General features: G+C 43.2%; 1 protein-coding gene across 1 annotated transcript; it reads left to right on the forward strand.

Annotated features, from left to right (window-relative positions):
* The first annotated feature begins 1,370 nt into the window (after nt 1-1,370).
* Nucleotides 1,371-10,010, forward strand: LOC124968241 (putative serine protease 45). Its single transcript, XM_047530533.1, has 6 exons — nt 1,371-1,569; nt 3,435-3,461; nt 7,549-7,696; nt 8,206-8,480; nt 9,334-9,497; nt 9,777-10,010. Exons 1-6 carry the CDS (start codon nt 1,371-1,373, stop codon nt 10,008-10,010), a joined length of 1,047 nt encoding a protein of 348 aa, XP_047386489.1.
* The last annotated feature ends 13,011 nt before the right edge of the window (nt 10,011-23,021 follow it).

The following is a 23,021-nucleotide window of genomic DNA, read 5'->3' on the forward strand; positions in this document are numbered from 1 at the left end:
CTCTGGGATTGAGTTGCACAGCTTCTGCTAGGGGCAGGTGATCAGGAGAGAATGGTACTGGTAGCCAGAGTGAAGTTGGAGCATAAGAAATGTTCCTCCCTCTTCAGTTCTTCTTGCTGCTCGTCCAACTTTGTTTCCAGAGAACTGATTCCCCGCATCAAGTAGGGTAAGAGATTCACAACATTATACACAGGTCGGTTCACCTCATATAAGGTCTGGTGTCTCCCATTCTCTCTGTTGATCTGCTGACCAGTTCTGTCCAGATCTCCTGCCTTTTCCCCTTCCAGGGGTCCATGTTTCCACCCCAGATTTCAATGGGTAGTCTGTGACAGTTTCAATTGTTGCTTGAGGAAGGTTGGGACTGAGAGATCAGGCTTAAACATCAAACCCTGTCTCTTAATGAATACAGCACCAACTCCTTTATGAAACCACTGGATATTCATGGATTGGCAAAATAAATTTAACTTTTTTTTTTTTTTTACTAGAACAATCCAGTTTTCTTAGTCAGTAGGCAATTTTTCTTCATTGTATGGTCTCATTGTTAGTATTATGGCTCATTTTTTATCTGTGTGAATTTTAACAAACCCTGAATGCTTGTTAAAAACTGATTTCTGGTTCCAGGTGTTTTCAATTTTGTAGGTGAAGCCCACACCTGAGAATGTACACTTGGAACAAGTTCCTCAGGTGGCAGGTGCTACAGCTCTGGAGACCTCTCTTTGAGAATCAATGCTCCAGAATAACAAGAGTGAGAAAAGGCAACTTTCTCTTGGTTGTTGGCATGGAAGTAGCATATACCACCTTCACCCTGTGTGAACCCACTTAGATGGGTTATGGGGTCCCCTGCACCAGACAAAGGAAAGGACAGTCTTGGTGGTCATCTCCCAATCCCTGCCATACCCAGCAGATCCAGAGACATCATACTAATGCAGAAAGCCCTATTAAAGCCTAAGGCCTGGAAAAACCACCACCCCTTTCAGTGACACTGATTTTATTGGTGCTGTGTGGGAGAGGAAAAATGCCTTTCTTTTCTCAGGTTTCTCCCAGGACTCCTTGCTTTAGGTCCAGTTTAAGTATCACTTTCTCAAAGGGATGGTCCCTGATTCCCAAGTCGTACTACTTTTCTCCCATTTTGTACTTGTAACATCTTTCCAGATGGTCACATCACTAGTGACTGCCGAGCTTTCTAGTGTAGGCAGAGGTGCCAGGGATCTGGTTGGGGCCTTCACCAGTCAGGGTCTGTGGGCACTGTCACACCCCCAGGGCACTTGGGGTGCTTGCATGGGGCCAGCCATCCTGGGAGCAGACTCTGGGATCCGAGGTTGTCCTCCAGGAGCAGGCAAGGGTGGAGGCGTGGGAGCTGTAGTGCGCGCATGTGCTCAGGTGCCACCGCGAGTCAGAGGCGCTTCGCATGCGGAGAGTTAGAGACGCACGTGCCAGAGACGCAGTCCCGTGCCAGTCCGGTTGCGCCAACCACGCAGCCGCCCGGTGGCACCGGGACTCATGGCCGCCACACCGAGCTGCGCCGGTTACGGGCACGGAACCTGGAGGCCCTGGGTCCTGAGTTGCCACGTGCTGCTGCTACTACTGCTGCCCCCTCCAAACTCCAGTAAAGCGACACCTTCTGGGCCATCCTCCCCTCCTCCACCCCTCTTCTCTGTCCTGCCAGGGTGGCTGCCTATTCTGGCATCTGGGACTCGCTGTCCCCATACCTGCCCAGTGGTCACCTCTGCTCTATTACCCCTCCCAGAATCTCTGCAGGGGCTCCCAGTGATCTCAAAGCCCCGTCCTCTCTGGCTTCCTCTCTTTGACCGCACCTCCTCTCCAGCCTCCTGGTTACCTCCAGCGCAGAGCACCCCTGCCTTGTCTCCTCCACATCCTGCCACTTTACCCCGCCAGTCTGGACCCTGTGACTAATGTCCTGACCTCCCCTGTCCCTTTTCCCCAGCACCCTCGAAGCCCTCACACTCTCCTCCTGCTCCCCAGCGTCTGCTCTTCCCAAGTAGCTAGTCCCACTGAAAACTCCACTGATTCTAGTGGTTTGGCTCAGATGTGATCCTGAACTGTTCAAAGGAATATTCTAAAATCCACCTTCTTCCCAGATCTTGGGTTCTAACCCAGTGTGCCTTACCGGGAGCTGCTTCATTTTCTTGGAAAGCAACTGTTAGGCTCCCTCTTTGCCTTGGGCTCCCTCCATCCGCCTCTTGTCCCCCATCCTCCTCTCCCCTTTCTTTGCTGTGTTTCTCCGTCCCCACCTCCCTCCTCACTGTTAGGCTTCTCAAAATAATCATTCTGGCTTCTTGCTTCCACCCACCACTTCTTCTTTTCCCATCTAACCCTTAGCCCATTCCTCGCATGTCTTTGTCTTTATTGACCTGACTTTTTTAATGCTCTCTTCGTTTTCTTTTCTTTATTTATTTTGACTTCCTGATTCTCCTCTACCTCAGGGCCAATGCTCTGTCTCCTTAGTGTCTGCCCCAGGCCCCCTCAATCTCTGCTTACCCCTGACATGTGTCTTCCCTAAGGCTCTCTCTGGTTCCCTGCTCCTTTCCTCTTTACTGCTCATTGGCCAAACTAACTCAATCTGGGCACTAAGCTGACATTTTATGTGATGGTGCTTCATAAAACAATGTGCCACCTGCTTAAGTCTCCACCCAAGTGACCTAGAAACATCTGGACTCTGGGGTTCAAAACAGACCCTCACCTTCCAAACTGGCTTCTCTTACTCTGTAGTCCCAAATCTCACATCCAGCTCACATGTCCATTGCTCACAGCACCTTCCTTGTCCAGGGCTCCTCATTTCTTGGCTGGGTTCTGCAATATCTCCAGTGGGATCCCACAGCCTGCAGTCCATCGCCTTCCTGTCTGTTTGCTCCGTTGCCTTCACATTGCAAGCCCGACACTGCCACACCTTTCTTGGCCTCCCAGAGGGTTTTAACTAGCTTCTTGGCCAGGCACTCAAGGACCTCTGTGGTTGGCTCCTGTGCTCCTTCCCGGCATGGTCTGTCTCTTGCCATCACAGGTCTTGTTTTTTGTCCTCTGGCGTCTCTAGCCTACACAACAATGTTTCTTCTGCAAGGAGTATCATCTCTTTTCATTCCTGCTGTGCCTTGTCATCTTTAAGACCTGGCTCAGTAACCCCTCCCCTCAGAAGTCTCTTTTGTCCACCGCCTCTTCAGGGCTCGCCTGACATGTGGGGCTCTGTCACTCTGATCTCACATGAGTGAGTGTGTACCTAGGTCTGCCTCCTCTGCTGGGCATTGCTTCCTGGAGGGCAGGCTCTGTCTGATACACGGGTTCCCCACCCTCTACCTCCAAGCTGGGCTCATGTGGGAGATGAGGGAATATTTGGAGAATAAATGAGTGAACTAATTAATGAGAAACTGTCCTCATGTTACCAGCTTTTGCTTCATCTCTGTCCTTCTTTTCTCCTTTAGGTTTCACAGATGGCAGAACCAGACCAGGTGAGTTCGTGGACCCCTGCTGTAGGAAAAGCTTCAGGTCTTTAGAGGAAGTGTTCTGAAGGGCGTCAGACTGATTGCAATTCTAAGTTGGTAGGAAGCAGGAATGTTTTAACAGGACTACTTTCCAAAGAACAATCTGTGGCTTAAAAATCCAGAGGAAAAATCTACTGGGGAATGCAGACCCTCTTTGAATTCAGCCCAGTCTGCATCTCTCAGGGGACATGTCCAGGAAGCTGACCTTTTCCCATACTTTTCTGGGTTCTAAACTGTTCAGTTGCAGCTGGAGCCTCCTGGGCCCTGGAGCCCTGGGGCATTGTCTACAGAGCCTGGCTCTTGGGTTTCCTGTCTTTTCTCCAATATATCAGGGGCAAAGGGTTGGGTTTCTCCTGTCCTTGGATATATGCGCCTCCCTTGTCTCAGGTCCTGCCAGGTCTCTACTCTGATTCATTATTGATTGTTTGGTTGATTGATTAAATTAGTTGTTCTTGCTTCTGTTCGTGGCTCCACTCCTTTCCCTTTCTCCCACCCTCTCCAGCTTTTTTTGTATGTTTGGCATGTTCATTGTGCATTCTTGTAACAATACATATTACTGTTGTGTGTATTTTTCATTTACATGAATAACTTGTACTCTAGATCTTTCTGTTTCCTCCTGTTTTCATTTAGTCTCAATTAAAAATGTCTTCATTTGGACATAAACTTATAAAACATTGCAAAAATACAATTAGTACAAGGAATACATGTGATTTTGTTCAGAATCGGGTAAGGGTAACATGTATCCTGGTTCTTCATTGCTGAATACTTTGGTGTGTATATTCTGAGAATTTCTCTGACATAATCACAGTATTTTTTTAAAATTTATTTTTATTGTAAACAAATGGGATACATGTTGTTTCTGTTTGAACATGGAGTAACAGCATACCATTTGCATATTCATTTACATAGAGTAATGATGTTTGATTCATTTCGTTATTTTTTTTCCTTCCCCCCCACCCCTCCCACCTCTCTTTTCCCTCTGTACAGTCCCTCCTTCCTCCATTCTTGCCCCCCTCCCACCCCCCATTATGTGTCATCATCTGCTTATCAATGAGATCATTTGCCTTTTGGATTTTTGAGATTGGCTTATCTCACTTAACATGATATTCTCCAATTTCATCCATTTGCCTGCAAATGCCATAATTTTATTATTCTTTATAGCTGAGTAATATTCCATTGTGTATATATATATATATATATATATATATATATATATATATATACACCACAGTTTCTTTATCCATTCATCAATCGAAGGGCATCTAGGTTGGTTCCACAGTCTGGTTATTGTGAATTGAGCAGCTATGAACATTGATGTGGCTGTATCTCTGTAGTATGCTGATTTTAAGTCCTTTGGATAACCACAGTATATTTATCAACTTCAGAAGTTCACACTGGGCCAGTTGCAGTGATGCATGCTTATAATCCCAGTGACTTAGAAGGTTGAGGCAGGAGGAAGGCAAGTTTGAGGTCAGCCTCTGCAACTTAGCAAGGCCCCAAGCAACTTAGCAAGACCTTGTCTCAAAATTAAAAAAAAAAGGCCTGGGGATGTGGCTCAGTGGTTAAGTGCCCTGGTTTAAATCCCCAGTTTAAACTGATACTGTGCTTTTATCTATGATCTATATTCTAATTTGGTCAGCCCTATGAACTCCTGCCAGCAGTATATGAAGTTGTACATATTGTCCTAGACCTACCACTCTTTTTAAAAAAATTATTTTTGTAGTTATAGTTGGACAGCATGCCTTTTTAAATTTATTTTTATGTCATGCTAAGGATCGAACCCAGTGCCTCACATATGCTGGGCAAGGACTCTGCCACTAAGCTACAGTTCCAGCCCCCAGAACTACCACTCTTGATCTAGCTTTTGCTTTTTTTTTTTTTGGCCAATTAATTATGTAAAACGTGACTTCTTAATGTAATTTGCATTTACTGAGTTTGAGCACATCTCACTGTGTTCTTGACCTCTTGAGTTTCCTCTTCTGATAAATTGCCTGTCCCTATCCTTTGCATGTTATCTATTTTTTTCTCATTGATTTCCTAGAACTCCTTATATATGCCTAATAAAGTGTTATATTGATTTTTAGCTGGATATGGTGGCACACACCTGTAATCCCAGCAGCTGATTTTAGATATGGCAAATACTGCTGTCCAATCTGTCTCTGTCTATACACTTTGTTCCTATGTTCAAAATGGCTTGATTTTGCTGTAATGAAGTTAGTTCTATGCTTTATGGTTTGTGGAGTGTGTGGGGGTGGGGTGCTGGGAATTGAACCCAGGAGTGCTCTACTACTGAGCTACATCCCAGGTCCTTTTTATTTTTATTTTGAAACAGAGTCTTGCTAAGTTGCCCAGGTTGGCCTTGAACTTGTCATTCTCCTGCCTCAGCCTCCCAGATAGCTGGGAGTACAGGAGTGCATCACCAACCCAGCTTGGTTTGTGTTTTGAGGCTTTAGGGACTCTTTTCCCATACCATGTCACACAGTCTGTTAATTGCACAGCTTTATCTTTCACCTTTAGGTCTTCAAGCACTATTAAGGAGGAATCTTTTCTTAGTTGGTTCATAGTGAGGTAGTTTTCACACCACCCTCTCCTCAATGGTTCTTCCTTTTTGCATTGATTATGGTGACCTGTTTATTTACATCAACTTCTTAAATTACATGGAAAAGGGTCAACTTTCATCCTTTTCTGTTGGTCTACCTGTCTGTCCACATGTCAGCCCTACACCATTCCTGATGTTGTGACTTTCACGTGGGTCTTAATATCTGTCGCACAGAGGCCCTTCTTATTGGGATTTTTCCAAGATGGACTTCTTTCTGGACCTTTGTTTTTCTATGTCAATTTTAGAACATGTTTATCAAGTCTCTTACCAATTCTAACTTGGAAAATGAGTTATAGATTAATTCTGGGAAAATTGTACCTAAAATATTTAGTCATTCTATTTTACAGCAAGGACTGTCTCTCCATTTCTGTTGATTATTTTTCTGGGTCCTTTGTTAGAGTTTTACATTTATCACTGCACAAGTCTTATGTGGTATTAATTTCTATGTACCTGTAATTTTTCTGCTACTGAAAATGTGTTTCAAGTGTATTTTCTTAGTGGTGGTGCTGGGGGTAAAGAAATATTAGTGATTTTAAAAGTAAATGATTTCATGGAAGTGTTATATGCATACAGTAAAGGGCACAAACTGTGACTGGATCCAGGAATTGTCACCATAATCACACTGGAGTCCTCACCAGCCAGGTTAAAAGTAGAACAGGATAATGCCCAGCAGCCCCCTTAGACTCTCAAAATTACTTCCTCTGCCACCTCCCACAGAGTACCCTTATCCTGGCTTCGGACAGTGTAGGTTTGTTTTTTTTTTGTCTGCTCTTCAACATTGTATGATGTTTCCTGTAGGTTTTCTGACATATACCACTCACAGTTACACATTTCCTTTCTTTTTCTGCTTTATTTTTTAAAAAGTCTTAAGTACCTGTTGATGTTTGAAACACCCTTTTTTCTGTCTCTTGAGAGAAGCACACCATCTCTTTCCCTCTAGATCATTATAATTGTTCACGTGGAGAAAGCCCTGGAGCTCCCCCAGGGTGGGACCACCCTTGCACTCCTGGGACAGCCCCTGTGTGATCAAGGAATGTTGTCTTTCAGAATATGATGTTGGCTAATATTTTATTTAGAATTTCCACACCTGTGTTCCTTTATGCATTCATTCAGACAGTCACACAGCTTGGCTGACAGAGCTAGTGGGGTGGGGACCTCAGTGGGCTCCGGGCTGCTTGGTGTGGAGAGTGCAGCTAGCATCATTGCTCTTCAAGAGTAAGGCCCAGTGGCTGGGGAGATAGCTCAATTGGTAGGGCGCTTGCGTTGCAAGCACAAGTGCCTGGGTTCAATCCCCAGCACCACGGCCTCTCACCCTCAATCTCCCTCTGTGAAATGGGAAGAAGTCCCTGACTTTATAGCATTATGCAAATTGGCCCTGGAGGGCTTCTTGGTTTTGATCATTCTTATGCTCCTCTGTGTGGTCACTTTGTCTCTCTGATACGCTTGTTCCTGAAGTTTGTGGTGAGCCCTGGTGGAAAGAGGATTTGGACCAGGCCCGCCATTGGCCCTGGGAGGTGAGCCTCCGGATAGACAATAAACATGTGTGTGGAGGGGCCCTCATTGACGCCAAATGGGTGGTGACTGCTGCCCATTGCATCAGAAGGTGAGTGTCACCCATGTGTCCAGAGCCTGGAGACTCAGAGCTACCATAGACCCAACCCAGTTTCCTTATTTCTTCTGGAAAATAATGTGGAAGGAGGGGTTGGGGAAGACTGGGGGAAGTGGTGGCCAGCACAGGAGTTTGTCATACTCAGAATCTCAGAGGCAGCCAGGGACTGACGGGGGCAGGAATCCCAAGCAACAAAGATTGTGTTCTAAGCTGGGCAGTAGGAAAACTGGAACCCAGCCCCCAACAGGAATACATTTATGTGTACCAAACCCACAAACCTGCAGCATGACACAGAGACCAGGCCACCTTGAGTCAACTTGAACAAAGAAGGAGGAGGCAGGCAGATCCCTCATCCTGAAGCCTCCAGGGTAGATCGGGCAAAGTGGAGTGAGTACAGCAAATCAGGCAGGACTTTTGATAAGGGAGAGGGTCCTTGGAAGAAGTGGGCGCACATTATCATGGGAAACTGATATCTGCCAGGTGGGGCTCTGTATCTCCTGCAGCACCAAAAACTACACAGTGATACTTGGCACTTCCAAGCTGCAGCCAATGGGATACACAGAGGTCTTCTGGATTCCTGTGAGGGACATCATTATGCACCCCCGGTTCTGGGGCCGAACCTTCATTGTGGGTGATATCGCCCTTCTCCATCTTCTCAATCCTGTTATCTTCAACAAGTACGTGCAGCCCATCTGCCTCCCAGAGCCCACCTTTAACCTGAAGATCGGGACACAGTGCTGGGTGACTGGCTGGGGCCAAGTCAGACAGCACCTTTCAGGTGAGTGGGACGGAGCAGGGTGGGGGCATGAGGTCAAAGTGACTGTCACCTCTGGTCCTTAGTTCTTTGAATGTGTTAGGACCACGTCTCACGTGGTGACCATTGACATGTTTTCCACAGGTACCTCATTCAGGTTAGCAATATCAAAGCTGGGCATGATCATCTGCCTCTTACAGAAACTCAGGGTCAGGGGTTCATAAGTTCACTCTCTCCCTCATTCACTCACTTGGCACACTTTGGGCATCTGAGGCACAGCCAGCCCCTGCCATTAGAAATGCATGCCCTGGGCTGGGGAGATAGCTCAGCTGGTAGAGTGCTTGCCTCGTAAGCACAAGGCCCTGAGTTCGATGCCGCAAAAAAAAAAAAAAGAAAAAAAGAAAAAAAAGAAATGCATGCCCTGCCTGGAAGGGAGTCACAGCAGTATGTGGTGTGTGTGGCAGGTGGCGGGGGAGAGCAGGCTGACAAAAAGTTGGGGAGATCTGGGCTGAGCTCTGGGCAGAGGGACTGCTTGGGATGTCTGAAGGAGGAATAAGTGTTAGTCAGGGGACAGAGGGAGTAGCCAGTGCAAACCAAGGTCAGTCTGGAGAGGAGCAGCACATGGTTGGGGTCTCAACTTACAAGTGACCACACTGGGACTCGATGATGGCAGGTTTGACTCAGCAATGAAAGCTTCCCAGAGAAGGGGATCCCTAACCAAGGCCTTAGAAGGTAAGGGGTCTACACTGCAAGGGAAAGGACCAAGAGAAGGAGGGGATGGAAATGTGGTAGGGCATGGTAGAGGCGAAAGCACTGGCGGAGGTCCGAGCTGAGTAGTGCGAGGGATTGTTGCTCACCACGCTGAGCTCCTCCACAGCCAACTCCACGCTGACTCCGGAGCTGCAGGAGGCCCAGGTGTTTATCATGGACAACAAGAGGTGTAACCAGATTTATCGCCATCTTTCCATCCTCCCCCGAATTACTCGCCTTGTCCAGGGAGATCTGGTCTGTGCCACCAATTATGGAGAAAACTTGTGCTATGTGAGTTTGGCAGATGAAGGTTCTAGCAGCTCTAGCTGCTAGTAACTCCTGGGTGGGGGGTCTGTTCCCTGGGGCAGGGTTTGCTTAGCTTCCCTCTCTGTTACTCTCAGCATCTACTTTCATCTTCCTTCACCTGTGACTTTGATATTGACCGCTATTCTGGGTTGGGGCCCAAGGAGGCCCAAACCAGCCAGATCCTGAAAGAGTAACTCTTTCAAACAGAACTCAGAGGGTGGGTGTTCTGGCCCCAGGAGCCTCCGTCACTCCTCTCTTTTCCAGGGAGATTCTGGGGGGCCACTGGCTTGCAATGTCCAGGGCAGATGGGTGCTGGCTGGTGTGTTGTCCTGGGAGAAGGCCTGCTCCCAAGCACGGAATCCAGGCGTGTATACCCGCATGACTAAATATAGCCAATGGATCAAGAAGCATCTGAGCCGTGGGACTCTGTCTGTTCCTTGCAGCTCCTCCTGGCTTCTATTCCTGTCCTGGCTGCTGTGGCCCCTGATGGGCCCCTGACTTCACTCCTTCCTTTGCCTGCTTTGCCTCTGCTGAATGGCAACAGATGGCGGTTGGACCAAGGTCACATGTCCATATTCAAGGGTGGGGAAAGAGTTGCCCCTGGGAAACTGGCTCCTGTTTTGGCATCCCTACAGGGAAGGGTGTGTGGATGACTAAGCCCTGGGAGAGGAAGAGTGTGATCCAGAGGGTTCTGGAATCTGGGACAAGGGTAGCAGGGGTTTAAATTTAATGTGAAGTGAGCTGGTTCTTTTTTCTGTTCTCTGGAGTGTTCCTGGGGGTTGGAGGCGGGTGGGAGGTCAGGACCTCCTGGAATTAATTCTGCCAGGGGGCTTCCAAATGGGGAGGTCTGTCTCCAGTGCTGGGGCATAGGAAAAGGACTGGGGCCTACAGCCTCCTTTCCTTCATCTGTACAGTGGGTATATTAGGCTAGAGAAGTCAAAACATGCCTTATAGGCTGACAGTAGGAACAATCCACAGAAAGAACACTGAACACAGCTTCCTTTTTTCTTTTCTTTAAACTAATTGTAAAAGAATAATATATTCACTGTAGGAAGCTAGGAAATGGTAAAGCCCAGAGAAAGGAAACCTCCCCGAGTCCCCCACACAGAGATACACACTCTTCTCATTTTGATGTATTTCCTTCTATGTTCTTTTCCTATTAAAAAAAATTTCAAGCAATATATAAATACATTCTGGTTGTGACTTATTTAAAAAATTCAGAGATACATATAAAGATTCCCCTTTTCTCATCTGTCCCCCACCAATCCTGTTTCCCGCCCCCAGAAGTAATCATTATTAACATCCTTTAAAAAATTTTATGATTTTTTAATAATAAACAGAATTTTATATATGTATAATTAATAACATATTTAAAAAGCATATGACTTGAAAGCCTTTCTTTGTCAGTACCTAGAGATACCCATAATTTTGCCTTACTGTATGCGTTCAGTGCGGATGTAGTGTACAGGATTTAGCCAGCACCAGGTGTCAGGTAGCTTCTGACTTGCCACCTTGTTTGTTCAAGAACACACTCCTGCACGAGCCACTCTGCAGCACCTCTGCAACTGCCTGCCCAGGAGTGGGACTGAGCAGGTGGAGGAGCAAAGCAAACACAGATTTTATAATTTCGGGCAAATGCTATCAAATTCAGCCCCGGCCCCCTAAAGCTGAAATGGTTTACAGTTATGCTTACAGAACAAAAGAATGAATGTTTCTCCTTTTGCTAAAAATGGTATTATTGATCTTTTACATATTTTGTCTGTATGTTGGCAGGAAATGATCTCACTGCTGTTTTATATTTACACATTCTTGGAAAAACGTTTCTGTATTAAAAAATTGTACTTTCTAGTAAATTCTCTGCTCATATACTTTACGTATTTTTTATTGGGTTGCTTATTTTTTCCTTATGTAAGGTCTTTATCTTTTTTTTTTTTAAATATGTTTTATAGCTGTAGATGGACAGCATGCCTTTATTTTGTTTAGTTTTAAGGATCGAACCCAGTGCCTCACACGTACTAGGCAAGTGCTCTGCCACTGAGCTACAGCCACAACCGTTTATCTTCTCTATTAAGGTATTGCCAATTATTTTTCAATCACTTTCTCCAGTGAGTCACTTGTCTTTTAAAAATACATTAAATGGTAAGTAATATTATCATAAACACTTCTGTGTGGTACTGGGGATTGAACACAGGGGTGCTCTACCACTGAGCAACATTTCCAGCCCTTTTTTATTTTGTATTTTGAGACAGGGTCTCACTAGGTAGCACAGGGAAGCCTGAAACTTGCAATCCTTTTGCCTCAGCCTCCTGAGTCACTGGGATTATAAGTGTGGCACACCACACCTGGTACCATAAAGGTAATTTATTGTGGAGTCACACCAGTTAGCCTTTATTTTCTTAATGGATTTTATGCCTTTCTTTTTTTTTTTTTATTATAAAATTGTAAACAAATGGGATACATGTTGTTTCTCTGTCTGTACATGGCGTAAAGGCATACCATTTGTGTAATCATAAATCTACATAGGGTAATGTTGTTTGATTCATTCTGCCATTTTTTTCCCTTCCCCCCCTCCCCTCCCACCCTTCCCCTCCATCTATACAGTCCTTCCTTCCTCCATTCCTGCCCCCCTCCCTAAACCCAACTCCAACCCCAACACTAACCCTTCCCACCCCCCATTATGTGTCATCATCCACTTATTAGCGATATCATTCTTCCTTTGGTTTTTGAGATTGGCTTATCTCACTTAGCATGATATTCTCCAGTTTCATCCATTTGCCTGCAAATGCCATAATTTTATCGTTCTTTATGGCTGAGTAATATTCCATTGTATATATATACCACATTTTCTTTATCCATTCATCAATTGAAGGACATCTAGGTTGGTTCCACAATCTGGTTATTGTGAACTGAGCAGCTATGAACATTGATGTGGCTGTATCTCTGTAATATGCTGATTTTAAGTCCTTTGGGTATAGGCCAAGGAGTGGGATAGCTGGGTCAAATGGTGTTTCCATTCCAAGTTTTCTAAGGAATCTCCACACTGCTTTCCAGAGTGGCTGCACTAATTTGCAGCCCCACCAGCAATGTAAGAGTGTACCTTTCTCCCCACATCCTCGCCAACACCTGTTGTTGGTTGTATTCTTGATAATTGCCATTCTAATTGGGGTGAGATGGAATCTTAGGGTGGTTTTGATTTGCATTTCTCTTATTACTAGAGATGTTGAACATTTTTCCATATGTTTGTTGATTGCTTGTAGATCTTCTTCTGTGAAGTGTCTATTCATTTCCTTAGCCCATTTGTCGATTGGATTATTTACATTCTTGGTGTAGAGTTTTTTGAGTTCTTTATAGATTCTGGAGATTAGGGCTCTATCTGAAGTATGATTGGCAAAGATTTTCTCCCACTCTGTAGGCTCTTTCTTTGCATTGCTGATAGTTTCCTTTGCTGAGAGAAAACTTTTTAGTTTGAATCTATCCCAGTTATTAATTCTTGCTTTTATTTCTTGTGCTATGGGAGTCCTGTTGAGGAAGTCTGGTCCTAAGCCGACATGTTGAAGCTCTGGACCTACTTTTTCTTCTATAAGATGCAAGGTCTCTGGTCTGATTCCGAGATCCTTAATCCATTTTGAGTTTAGTTTCGTGCATGGTGAGAGATATGGGTTTAGTTTCATTCTGTTGCATATGGATTTCCAATTCTCCCAGCACCATTTGTTGAAGAGGCTATCTTTTCTCCATTGCATATTGTTGGAACCTTTGTCTAGTATGAGAAAATTGTATTTATTTGGGTTTGTGTCCGTGTCCTCTATTCTGTACCATTGATCCACCTTTCTATTTTGGTACCAATACCATGCCGTTTTTGTTACTATTGCTTTGTAGTAGAGTTGAAGATCTGGTATTGCGATACCCCCTGCTTCACTCTTTCTGCCAAGGATTACTTTAGCTATTCTGGGTTTTTTATTCTTCCAGATGAATTTCATAATTGCTTACTCTATTTCTGTAAGGTACATCATTGGGATTTTAATTGGAATTGCATTGAATCTGTATAGCACTTTTGGTAGTATGGCCATTTTGACAATATTAATTCTTCCTATCCAAGAACATGGGAGATCTTTCCATCTTCTAAGGTTTTCTTGAATTTCTTTCTTTAGTGTTCTGTAGTTCTCATTGTAGAGGTCTTTCACCTCTTTTGTGAGATTGATTCCCAAATACTTTATTTTTTCGAAGCTATTGTGAATGGGGTAGTTTTCCTAATTTCTCTTTCTGAAGATTCATCGCTTATATATAAAAATGCCTTAGATTTATGTGCATTGATCTTATATCCCGCTACTTTACTGAATTCACTTATGAGATCTAAAAGTTTTCTGGTGGAATTTCCTGGTTCCTCTAAGTATACCATCATATCATCAGCAAATAGGGATAGTTTGAGTTCTTCTTTTCCTATTCGTATCCCTTTAATTTCTTTGGTCTGTCTAATTGCTCTGGCTAGAGTTTCAAGGACGATATTGAATAGAAGTGGTGAAAGAGGGCATCCCTGCCTTGTTCCAGTTTTTAGAGGGAATGCTTTCAGTTTTTCACCATTTAGAATGATATTAGCAATGGGTTTAGCGTAGATGGCCTTTACAATGTTAAGGAATGTTCCCACTATCCCTATTTTTTCTAGTGTTTTGAGCATGAAGGGGTGCTGTATTTTATCAAATGCTTTTTCTGCATCTATCGAAATAATCATGTGATTCTTGACTTTAAGTCTATTGATATGGTGAATGACATTTATTGATTTTCTGATGTTGAACCAACCTTGCATCCCTGGGATGAAACCCACTTGATCATGGTGCACTATCTTTTTAATATGTTTTTGTATGCGATTTGCTAAAATTTTGTTTAGAATTTTTGCGTCGATGTTCATTAAGGATATTGGTCTGAAATTTTCTTTCCTCGATGTGTCTCTGTCTGGTTTAGGAATCAGGGTAATATTGGCTTCATAGAATGAGTTTGGGAGAGTTCCCTCCTCTTCTATTTTCTGGAATACTTTGAGAAGTATTGGAATGAGTTCTTCTTTAAAAGTTTTGTAGAACTCGGCTGAGAACCCATCTGGTCCTGGACTTTTCTTTGTTGGTAGGCTTTTGATGACTTCTTCTATTTCATTACTTGAAATTGGTCTATTTAAATTGTGTATGTCCTCCTCGTTCAGTTTAGGCAATTCATATGTCTCTAGAAACCTGTTGATGTCTTCGAAATTTTCTATTTTGTTGGAGTATAGATTTTCAAAATAGCTTCTAATTATGTTTTGTATTTCGGTCGTGTCTGTTGTGATATTTCCTTGTTCATTCCGAATTTTAGTGATTTGGGTTTTCTCTCATCTTCTCTTGTTAGTGTGGCTAAAGGTTTATCAATTTTGTTTATTTTTTCAAAGAACCAACTATTTATTTTGTCAATTTTTTGTATTGTTTCTTTCGTTTCAATTTCGTTGATTTCAGCTCTCAGTTTAACTATTTCCTGTCTTCTACTACTTTTGGTGTTGGTCTGTTCTTCTTTTTCTAGGGCTTTGAGTTGTAGTGTTAGGTCATTTATTTTTTGAGTTTTACTTCTTTTATTAAATGCGCTCCATGAAATAAATCTTCCTCTAAGTACTGCTTTCATAGTGTCCCAGAGATTTTGATATGTTGTTTCTTTGTTCTCGTTTACCTCTAAGAATTTTTTAATTTCCTTCCTAATATCTTCTGTTATCCATTCATCATATAGTAGCATATTGTTTAATCTCCAGGTGTTGGAGTAGTTTCTGTTTTTTACTCTTTCATTAATTTGTAACTTCAATCCATTATGATCTGATAGAATACAAGGTAGTGTCTCTATCTTCTTGTATTTGCTGACATTAGCTTTGTGGCATAATATATGGTCTATTTTAGAGAAGGATCCATGTGCTGCTGAGAAGAAAGTGTATTCGCTCTTGGTTGGATGGTATATTCTATAAATGTCTGTTAAGTCTAAATTATTGATTGTGTTATTGAGATCTATGGTTTCTTTGTTCAATTTTTGTTTGGAAGATCTGTCCAGTGGTGAAAGAGGCGTGTTAAAATCACCTAGTATTATTGTGTTATGGTCTATTTGGTTTCTAAAATTGAGAAGGATTTGTTTAACATACATGGATGAGCCACTGTTTGGGGCATAGATGTTTATGATTGTTATATCTTGCTGATTTATGCTTCCCTTAAGCAGTATGAAATGTCCTTCTTTATCCCTTCTAACTAACATTGGCTTGAAGTCCACATTATCTGAAATGAGGATGGATACTCCAGCTTTTTTGCTGAGCCCATGTGCATGGTATGTTTTTCCCCATCCTTTCACCTTTAGTCTATGGGTATCTCTTTCTATGAGGTGAGTCTCTTGCAGGCAACATATTGTTGGATCTTTCTTTTTAATCCAATCTGCCAGTCTATGTCTTTTGATTGATGAATTCAGGCCATTAACATTCAGGGTTATTATTGAGATATGATTTGTATTCCCAGTCATTTGGTTCATATTTAAAATTTTTGACACATCTTGGTTCCTCCTTTATTTGACAGTTCCTTTAGGATAATTCCTCCCTTTGCTGATTTGCTTCTTTGTTTTTTATCTCTTCCTCATGAAATATTTTGCTGAGAATGTTCTGTAATGCTGGCTTCTTTTTGTAAATTCTTTTAGCTTTTGTTTATCGTGGAATGATCTTATTTCATCGTCAAATTTGAAGGTAAGTTTTGCTGGGTATAAGATTCTTGGTTGGCATCCATTTTCTTTCAGAGCTTGAAAAATGTTGTTCCAGGCCCTTCTAGCTTTTAGGGTCTGGATTGAAAAATCTGCTGATATCCGTATTGGCTTCCCCCTGAATGTAATTTGGTTCTTTTCTCTCACAGCCTTTAAAATTCTGTCTTTATTTTGTATGTTAGGTATTTTCATTATAATGTGCCTTGGTGTGGGTCTGTTGTAATTTTGTGTATTTGGAGTCCTATAAGCCTCTTGAACTTGATTTTCCATTTCATTCTTCAGATTTGGGAAATTTTCTGATAGTATTTCTTCAAATAGATTGTTCATTCCTTTGGTTTGTTTCTCTAAGCCTTCCTCAATCCCAATAATTCTCAAATTTGGCCTTTTCATGATATCCCATAGTTCTTGGAGATTCTGTTCATGATTTCTCACCATCTTCTCTGTTTGTTCAACTTTGTTTTCGAGGTTAAATATTTTGTCTTCAATATCTGAAGTTCTGTCTTCCAGGTGTTCTATCCTATTGGTTATGCTTTCTATGGAGTTCTTAATTTGGTTTATTGTTTCCTTCATTTCAAGGATTTCTGTTTGGTTTTTTTTCAATATCTCTAACTCTTTATTGAAATGATCTTTTGCTTCCTGAATTTGCTCTGTTAACTGTCGATTGGTGCGATCGTTCAATGCCTGCATTTGCTCTTTCGTCTCATTGTTTGCTTCCCTAATCATTTTAATTATGTACATTCTGAACTCCCTTTCTGTCATTTCTTCTGCCATGCTGTCGTTGGATTTTATTGATGTAACATCTAGATTTGTTTGGGGCATTTTCTTCCCTTGTTTTCTCATATTGTTCAGGGATCAGGGTCATTAAGATATTGCAGATTTCCTCTATCAACTTATAATGTCCCTGAAGATTGCTAGTATATCCCCTCTTATCCTTCAGTAGCCTGAAGTCTTGGAGGAGGTTGATAATGCAGAGCTCCACGAAGAAGCTGCCTCTCTAGGTGTGGTAACCCTCAGGTGGCGTATATTCCCTGCTAGTGGGCGGAGGTGCCTCCACTTGTTGACCAATGGTCATCCAATGGGGAAGTAGACTGTGGGCTGAGGCAAGGCCTGTTTGTGCCTATGTCTCTGGCTTTACCGTCCCTGTGGGAAAACCTCCCCCGGCCGGGAAGAGTCACTCGGTGGGGACGTCTCGCTAGTCAGTTGCCCTCCTAGAGGTTCCCCTCAATCTACAACTACCACCTGGGCTGGGCTGTCTTCTTCTGCAACAATCCCAGGGGCCCGGACCTAGGTCCTGGGCCTGGGAGCCTCACCCTTCGCAGGCGAGTCTCCTTAGGCTGCCTCTCCCAGAGAATCTGCCCGCCGCCCTGGAAACTTCGCTCCGCCCCTAGGCGTTTCTCTGTGCGGCTCTTCCAGCAAGAAGCCACCTAGCTCCTGGGACCCTGCTCTGCACCAATCGCCTGGCTATGCAGCCCCTCCCCTGAGCCACCACCTGGAGCCCCGTACAATAGCTCCGAGACACAGAGACCCGCCACACACCTCCTCCTCCGGACAGCCGCCCGGTTTCCGATGCAGTCACTAGGGATCCAAACAACTCACTTCGGGTCTCCTCCTCCCGCCAACCACCCGTAGCCCTAGGCAGTCACTCCAAGTCCAAGTGACTGTTCCTCCTCCTCCTCCTTGGGGTAGTCCCCCAGGTGTTCAGGAACGGTGGCTCCGAGACCAGGTGACTCACCACGCTCCTCCTCCAGGCAGGCCACCAGTGTTCAGGAGCGGTTGCTTTTAGTCCAATCAGCTCACCACTCGCCTCCTCCTCTGGCAACCGCCTGTGGTTCTGATGCAGTCACTCCCAGGCTAAGCGTCCCACCGCTCTCCTCCTCCAGGCAGGCCACCAGTGTTCTGGAGCAGCTGCTCTGAGTTCAAACAGCTCGTCATGCAGCTCCTCCTTTGGCAACCGCCCGCAGCTCTGATGCAGTCACTCCCAGGTCAAGCAACACGCCGCGCTCCTCCTCTTCCTCCGGGCAGTCCCCCGGCGCTCAGGAGCGCCCACTCTGAGTTCAAACAGCTCACCACGCAGCTCCTCCTCTGGCAACCGCCCGTGGCTCTGATGCAGTCACTCCTAGACCCAAGCGACCCGCCGGGCCTCTCCTCCTCCTCCGGGCAACCCCCCGGTGTTCGGAAGCGGTCACTCTGGGTCCAAACAGCTCGCCACGCAGCTCCTCCCCAGGCAGCCACCCGGAGCCCCAGCGGCTGCTCGAGTCCAAGCGCTGTGCTGAGCCGCCTCCTCTACGATGATCCCAGTTGTCCGTGTTTACCGCTCCAGGGGGGGGAGGGGCGTCTCGCCGAGCAACTCCACTTCACAAATTCCCTGCGTTCCGGGGCTACCGCCCCATCCGGGACGCCTCCCCAACAGGAGAGACTCACCCGGCAGCTTTGAGTTGGTCCCAAGTCTCTCACTATCTCCTCTTTTGAATCTTGCGTCCTGGAGCAGCGTGAAATGCAGCCGCCCTCTAGTCCGCCATCTTGGCCCGCCCCCTTATGCCTTTCTTAGAATGACTTTTTCCATCTCCAGATTGTAAAAGCTATCTTTCCATATTTATTTTTATTTTTATTCTTAAAACTTGTTCTAATTAGTTATACATGATGGTAGAATGCATTTTGACACATTGTACACAAATGGAGCACAGCTTCTCATTCCTCTGGCTGTACATGGTGCAGAGTCACACTGGTCATGTAATCATACATGTATATAAGGTAATAATGTCCATCCATATTTCTTTTAATACTTGGATAAGTTTATTTTTTAGCTCTGCAATCCATTTGGAATTTCTTTTTACATATGGTGTGAGATAGGGATCTAACTCCATTTCCAACCAGAGAACTGATTTTGTTGACACCATTTTTTTGTGTAGTCCATCCTTTTCCTGCTGATTTGAATTTCCACACTTATAATAATGAACTCCCAATATATTTAAGCATTTGTTTTCAAACTCTATTATTTTCCCACTGATCTGTATGTCCCTGGACTAATACTGTACTGTTTTGATCAGCTTTGATGTGTTTTATTAAATGACATTACCTATTTTTTCCATATAAACTTTAGAATCAGCTTGTCAAAATCCATTAAAAATATTAATGGCTGGGAAAGCTGATTATCTATATGTAGACTTGTGAAACTAGACCCTTATCTCTCACCCTGCACACACACAAAAAATCAATTCAAAATGGATCAAATACCTAGGAATTAGACCACAAACTATGCAACTCCTAGTAGAAAATGTAGGGTCAACACTCCAGCATGTAGGCATGGGCAACAACTTTCTCAATAGAATCTCTAAAACTCAGGAAATAATGCCAAGAGTTAATAAATGGGATGGCATCAAATTAAAAAGCTTCTGCACAGCAATGGTAACAATTGAGAATGTGAAGAAAGAACCTACAGAATGGGAGAAGATCTTCACTAGCTACTCTTCTGGCAGAAGATTAATATCTAGATTATATAAGAAACTCAAAAAACTACTCCAAAAAATCAAATAACCCAATTAATAAATGAACAAATGAATTAAACAGATATATCTCAAAAGAAGAAATACGAGTGGTCAACAAAAATATGAAAAGTGTTCAACATTGTTAGCAATCAGGGAAATGCAAATAAAAACTACACTGAGATCTCATTTCATCTCAAACTAGTCAGAATGGCAGTCACCAAGAATACAGATAAGAAATGCCAGAGACGATGTGGAGAAAAGGGTACACTTTTACATTGTTGGTAGGATTGTAAAAATCAGTTCGACTGCTATGGAAGTCAGTATGAAGTCTCCTCAAAAGAGTAGGCATTGAAACAGCATATGACCCAGCTATACCACTCCTCAGTATTTATCCTAAAGAAATAAAGTCATCATACTACAGTGATACATGCATACCCAGGTTCATAGCTGCACAATTCACAAATTGTGAGACTATGAAACTATGGAACCGGCCTGGGTGTTCATCAACAGATAAATGGATAAAAAAAATGTGTATATAAACACAATGAAGTTTATTCAGCCATAAAATGAAATTATGTAATTTTCAGGAAAATGGATGGAACTAGAGACTATTATGTTAAGCAAAATAGCTGAAATTCAGAAGGCCAAGGTTCATGTTTTCTCTCATGCATAAACTAGAGAGGAAAAAGGAAAAGAAAGTTAGGGGGGATTCATGAAAATCAAAGGGAGATCAGTAAAGGAAAGGGGCCAAGGTGTGGGAGATGGGGAAGGAGCAGAGGAAGTTCTGGGGAAAAATATTGGCCAAATTATATATATATATATATTTTTTTCAAATTATATTGGTATAGCATGTGCATGTATGAATATGTAACAACAAATCCTATTACTATGTACAACTATAATGTGCCAATTAAACAAATTTGGAAAAGGCTGAATATAACTCAGTTGGTAGAGTGCTTGCCTGACATGTACACATGTACAAGGCCCTGGGTTCAATTCCCAGCACTACAAAACAAACAAACAAACAAACAAACAAACAAACAAACAAACAAAACCCTCACAAAACCATGGGAAAAAGGAAATTGCAGAACACTTCTCAAAAATATAGTATTGGTATTTGTTTGGAATTAAATATACATAGTATTTTGGGGAGAACTATCATTTCTACAATACAGAGGTTTTAACCAGGGATATATTTCTCCATTAGTTCAACTCTTCTTTATATTTTCAGTAGTTTTACAGTTTTATTCATGAATGTCTGGGTAAGTATTAAGTTTACTTCTAAGTATCTTGCAATTTTTGGTTGTCTTGTGAACAATATCTGTTCTCATGACATTTTGCCCAATTCTACATGTTAGGTATCATAAAGCCATTGATGAATTTATAGATGGATTGCAGAACTGTCTTATTTCTTTGCTAATTTATCTTCTTTGTTGTGCTGGTTAATGGTCTCACACATGCTTGCTCTGCATTTGCTCTACCACTGAGCTATGTCCCCAATCCCTAAAACTATCTTTTAATTCAGGAGTTTTTTAAAGTTGGTTCTCTTCACTTATTTCTGGATAACAAAATCACCTCAGATAGTAACAACTTCGATTTGTCCTTTCTGAAAGTCAGACCACTTATTTCTTTTTATTATTATTTTTTTATTTTTACAGACTGCATTTTGATTCATTGTACACAAATGGGGTACAACTTTTTCTGTGGTTGTGCATGATGTAGATTCACACCATTCATGTAATCATACATGTACATAGGCTAATGATGTCTGTCTCATTCCACCATCTTTCCCTTGCCCCTTCCTCCCTCTCATTTCCCTCTATGTAATCTAAAGTTCCTCCATTCTTCTCTCACCACCCCCCACTTATCTCTTTTTGTTATGTTATTGCCTGAAACTCCAGCACAACACTAAACCGTAGTGATGATGGTGGGAGTACCTATGCTGGCCTTTACTTCACTTGTTCATCCATCCCATAGATATTTATTCAATAGAATCTTCTCTATGCCAGAGACTATTTGGGGTTCTGCCAATGCAACCGTGGACTACTAACATGATTTCACGGTTCTTATTTATTCACATACTGCATTACACTACTAGGCCAATAGGAACTCTCGGTAAATTCTGTAATACACTGTGCATTCAATTTGTTGACTTTTTGCTTTGCTCCACTACAGAAGCTGTCCTGTAGATTTCCTTTTTGTTCTATCCTTTGTTCAAGTTTGGTACTGTTGCTATGCTAGCCTCTTAAAACATTGAGAAACTTTCTGGTATTTCCCTACTCCCTAGAGCGGTTTATGTAACACCAGATTTATCTGTTCCTTAAGCTTGGTGCATTGTGCCCATAAAACTTCCAGGACCTGATAGCTTTTATAGGTGACAAATCTTTGACTATTTCAAAATTTTCTTTTATTTTTTATTTTTACTTATTTATTTATTTTTGCAGTGCTGGGGAATCGAACCCAGGGCCTTTGCAAGCACTCTACCAACTGAGCTATCTCCCCAGCCCTCTTTTATTTTTTATTGATCTAGTCTGGTTTCCCACCTTTTCTTTAGATCACATCCAGTAAATCATGGTTTTGTAGTACATTAAAAAAAAAAAAGCTATTTTTTCCAACGTTATAGTAGAATGTAAAGAAAGTTTTAAAAAATCCTAAGAAACCCACCATTGCCAGTAACTACAGGTCCTATCTTTGGACATATGTCCTTGTAACATTCTTCTTATCTATGCACCCATTTTTGCACGAAAAGTGCATTTCAAAGAGTTCACTCGGTGAGCAGGATTGTAGGAAAGAAGGTCAGTGAGGACAGTTTGGAGGTCCACCAGGGCTGAAGGGGAAGCTACTGGGAGTAATGGTCAGAGAGTTAGCAGGGTCATGCTAAAGGACAATGGAGAGGCCAGCAGGGTCTTGAGCTTGGGCCCCATTGCAGAGCGCTTTCCCAGGTATCATCAAGGCCCAGGCCAGGCAGCAGGGTCATGCTGAGAGTTGTGGCAGGGGTGCTGTCCAGGCTCAGTGTTGGGCACCAGCAGCACCATTCTAGGAAGGTTCCTGAAGGACATGAGCGACATCACCTCATGGCCCAGATGGAGCCTTGCCATGACCATTCAGTCTCCTTCTCAGAGTCCTACTGCTACCATAGCTGGATAAGCCCCAACCTTGGGGCAGAGACCCATGCTCTGCTGTCCTGAATAAACCATGAATTCTAGAACCCTCACACAATGGAGATGCCCCGCCTATCTTGCCCCCACTTCCCCTTAAAAGAAATAGGACCAAGCATCTGCCTGCC

Source organism: Sciurus carolinensis, chromosome 17 (genome assembly GCF_902686445.1).
Source record: "Sciurus carolinensis chromosome 17, mSciCar1.2, whole genome shotgun sequence".
NCBI lineage: Eukaryota > Metazoa > Chordata > Mammalia > Rodentia > Sciuridae > Sciurus > Sciurus carolinensis.

Coding starts and splice junctions, on each gene's coding strand:
- LOC124968241 (XM_047530533.1), top strand. CDS start 1,371: ATGTGCTCAGGTGCCACCGCGAGTCAGAGGCGCTTCGCATGCGGAGAG. Junction 7,697..8,205: donor GCTGCCCATTGCATCAGAAG/GTGAGTGTCACC, acceptor TATCTCCTGCAG/CACCAAAAACTACACAGTGA. Junction 9,498..9,776: donor ATGGAGAAAACTTGTGCTAT/GTGAGTTTGGCA, acceptor TCTCTTTTCCAG/GGAGATTCTGGGGGGCCACT.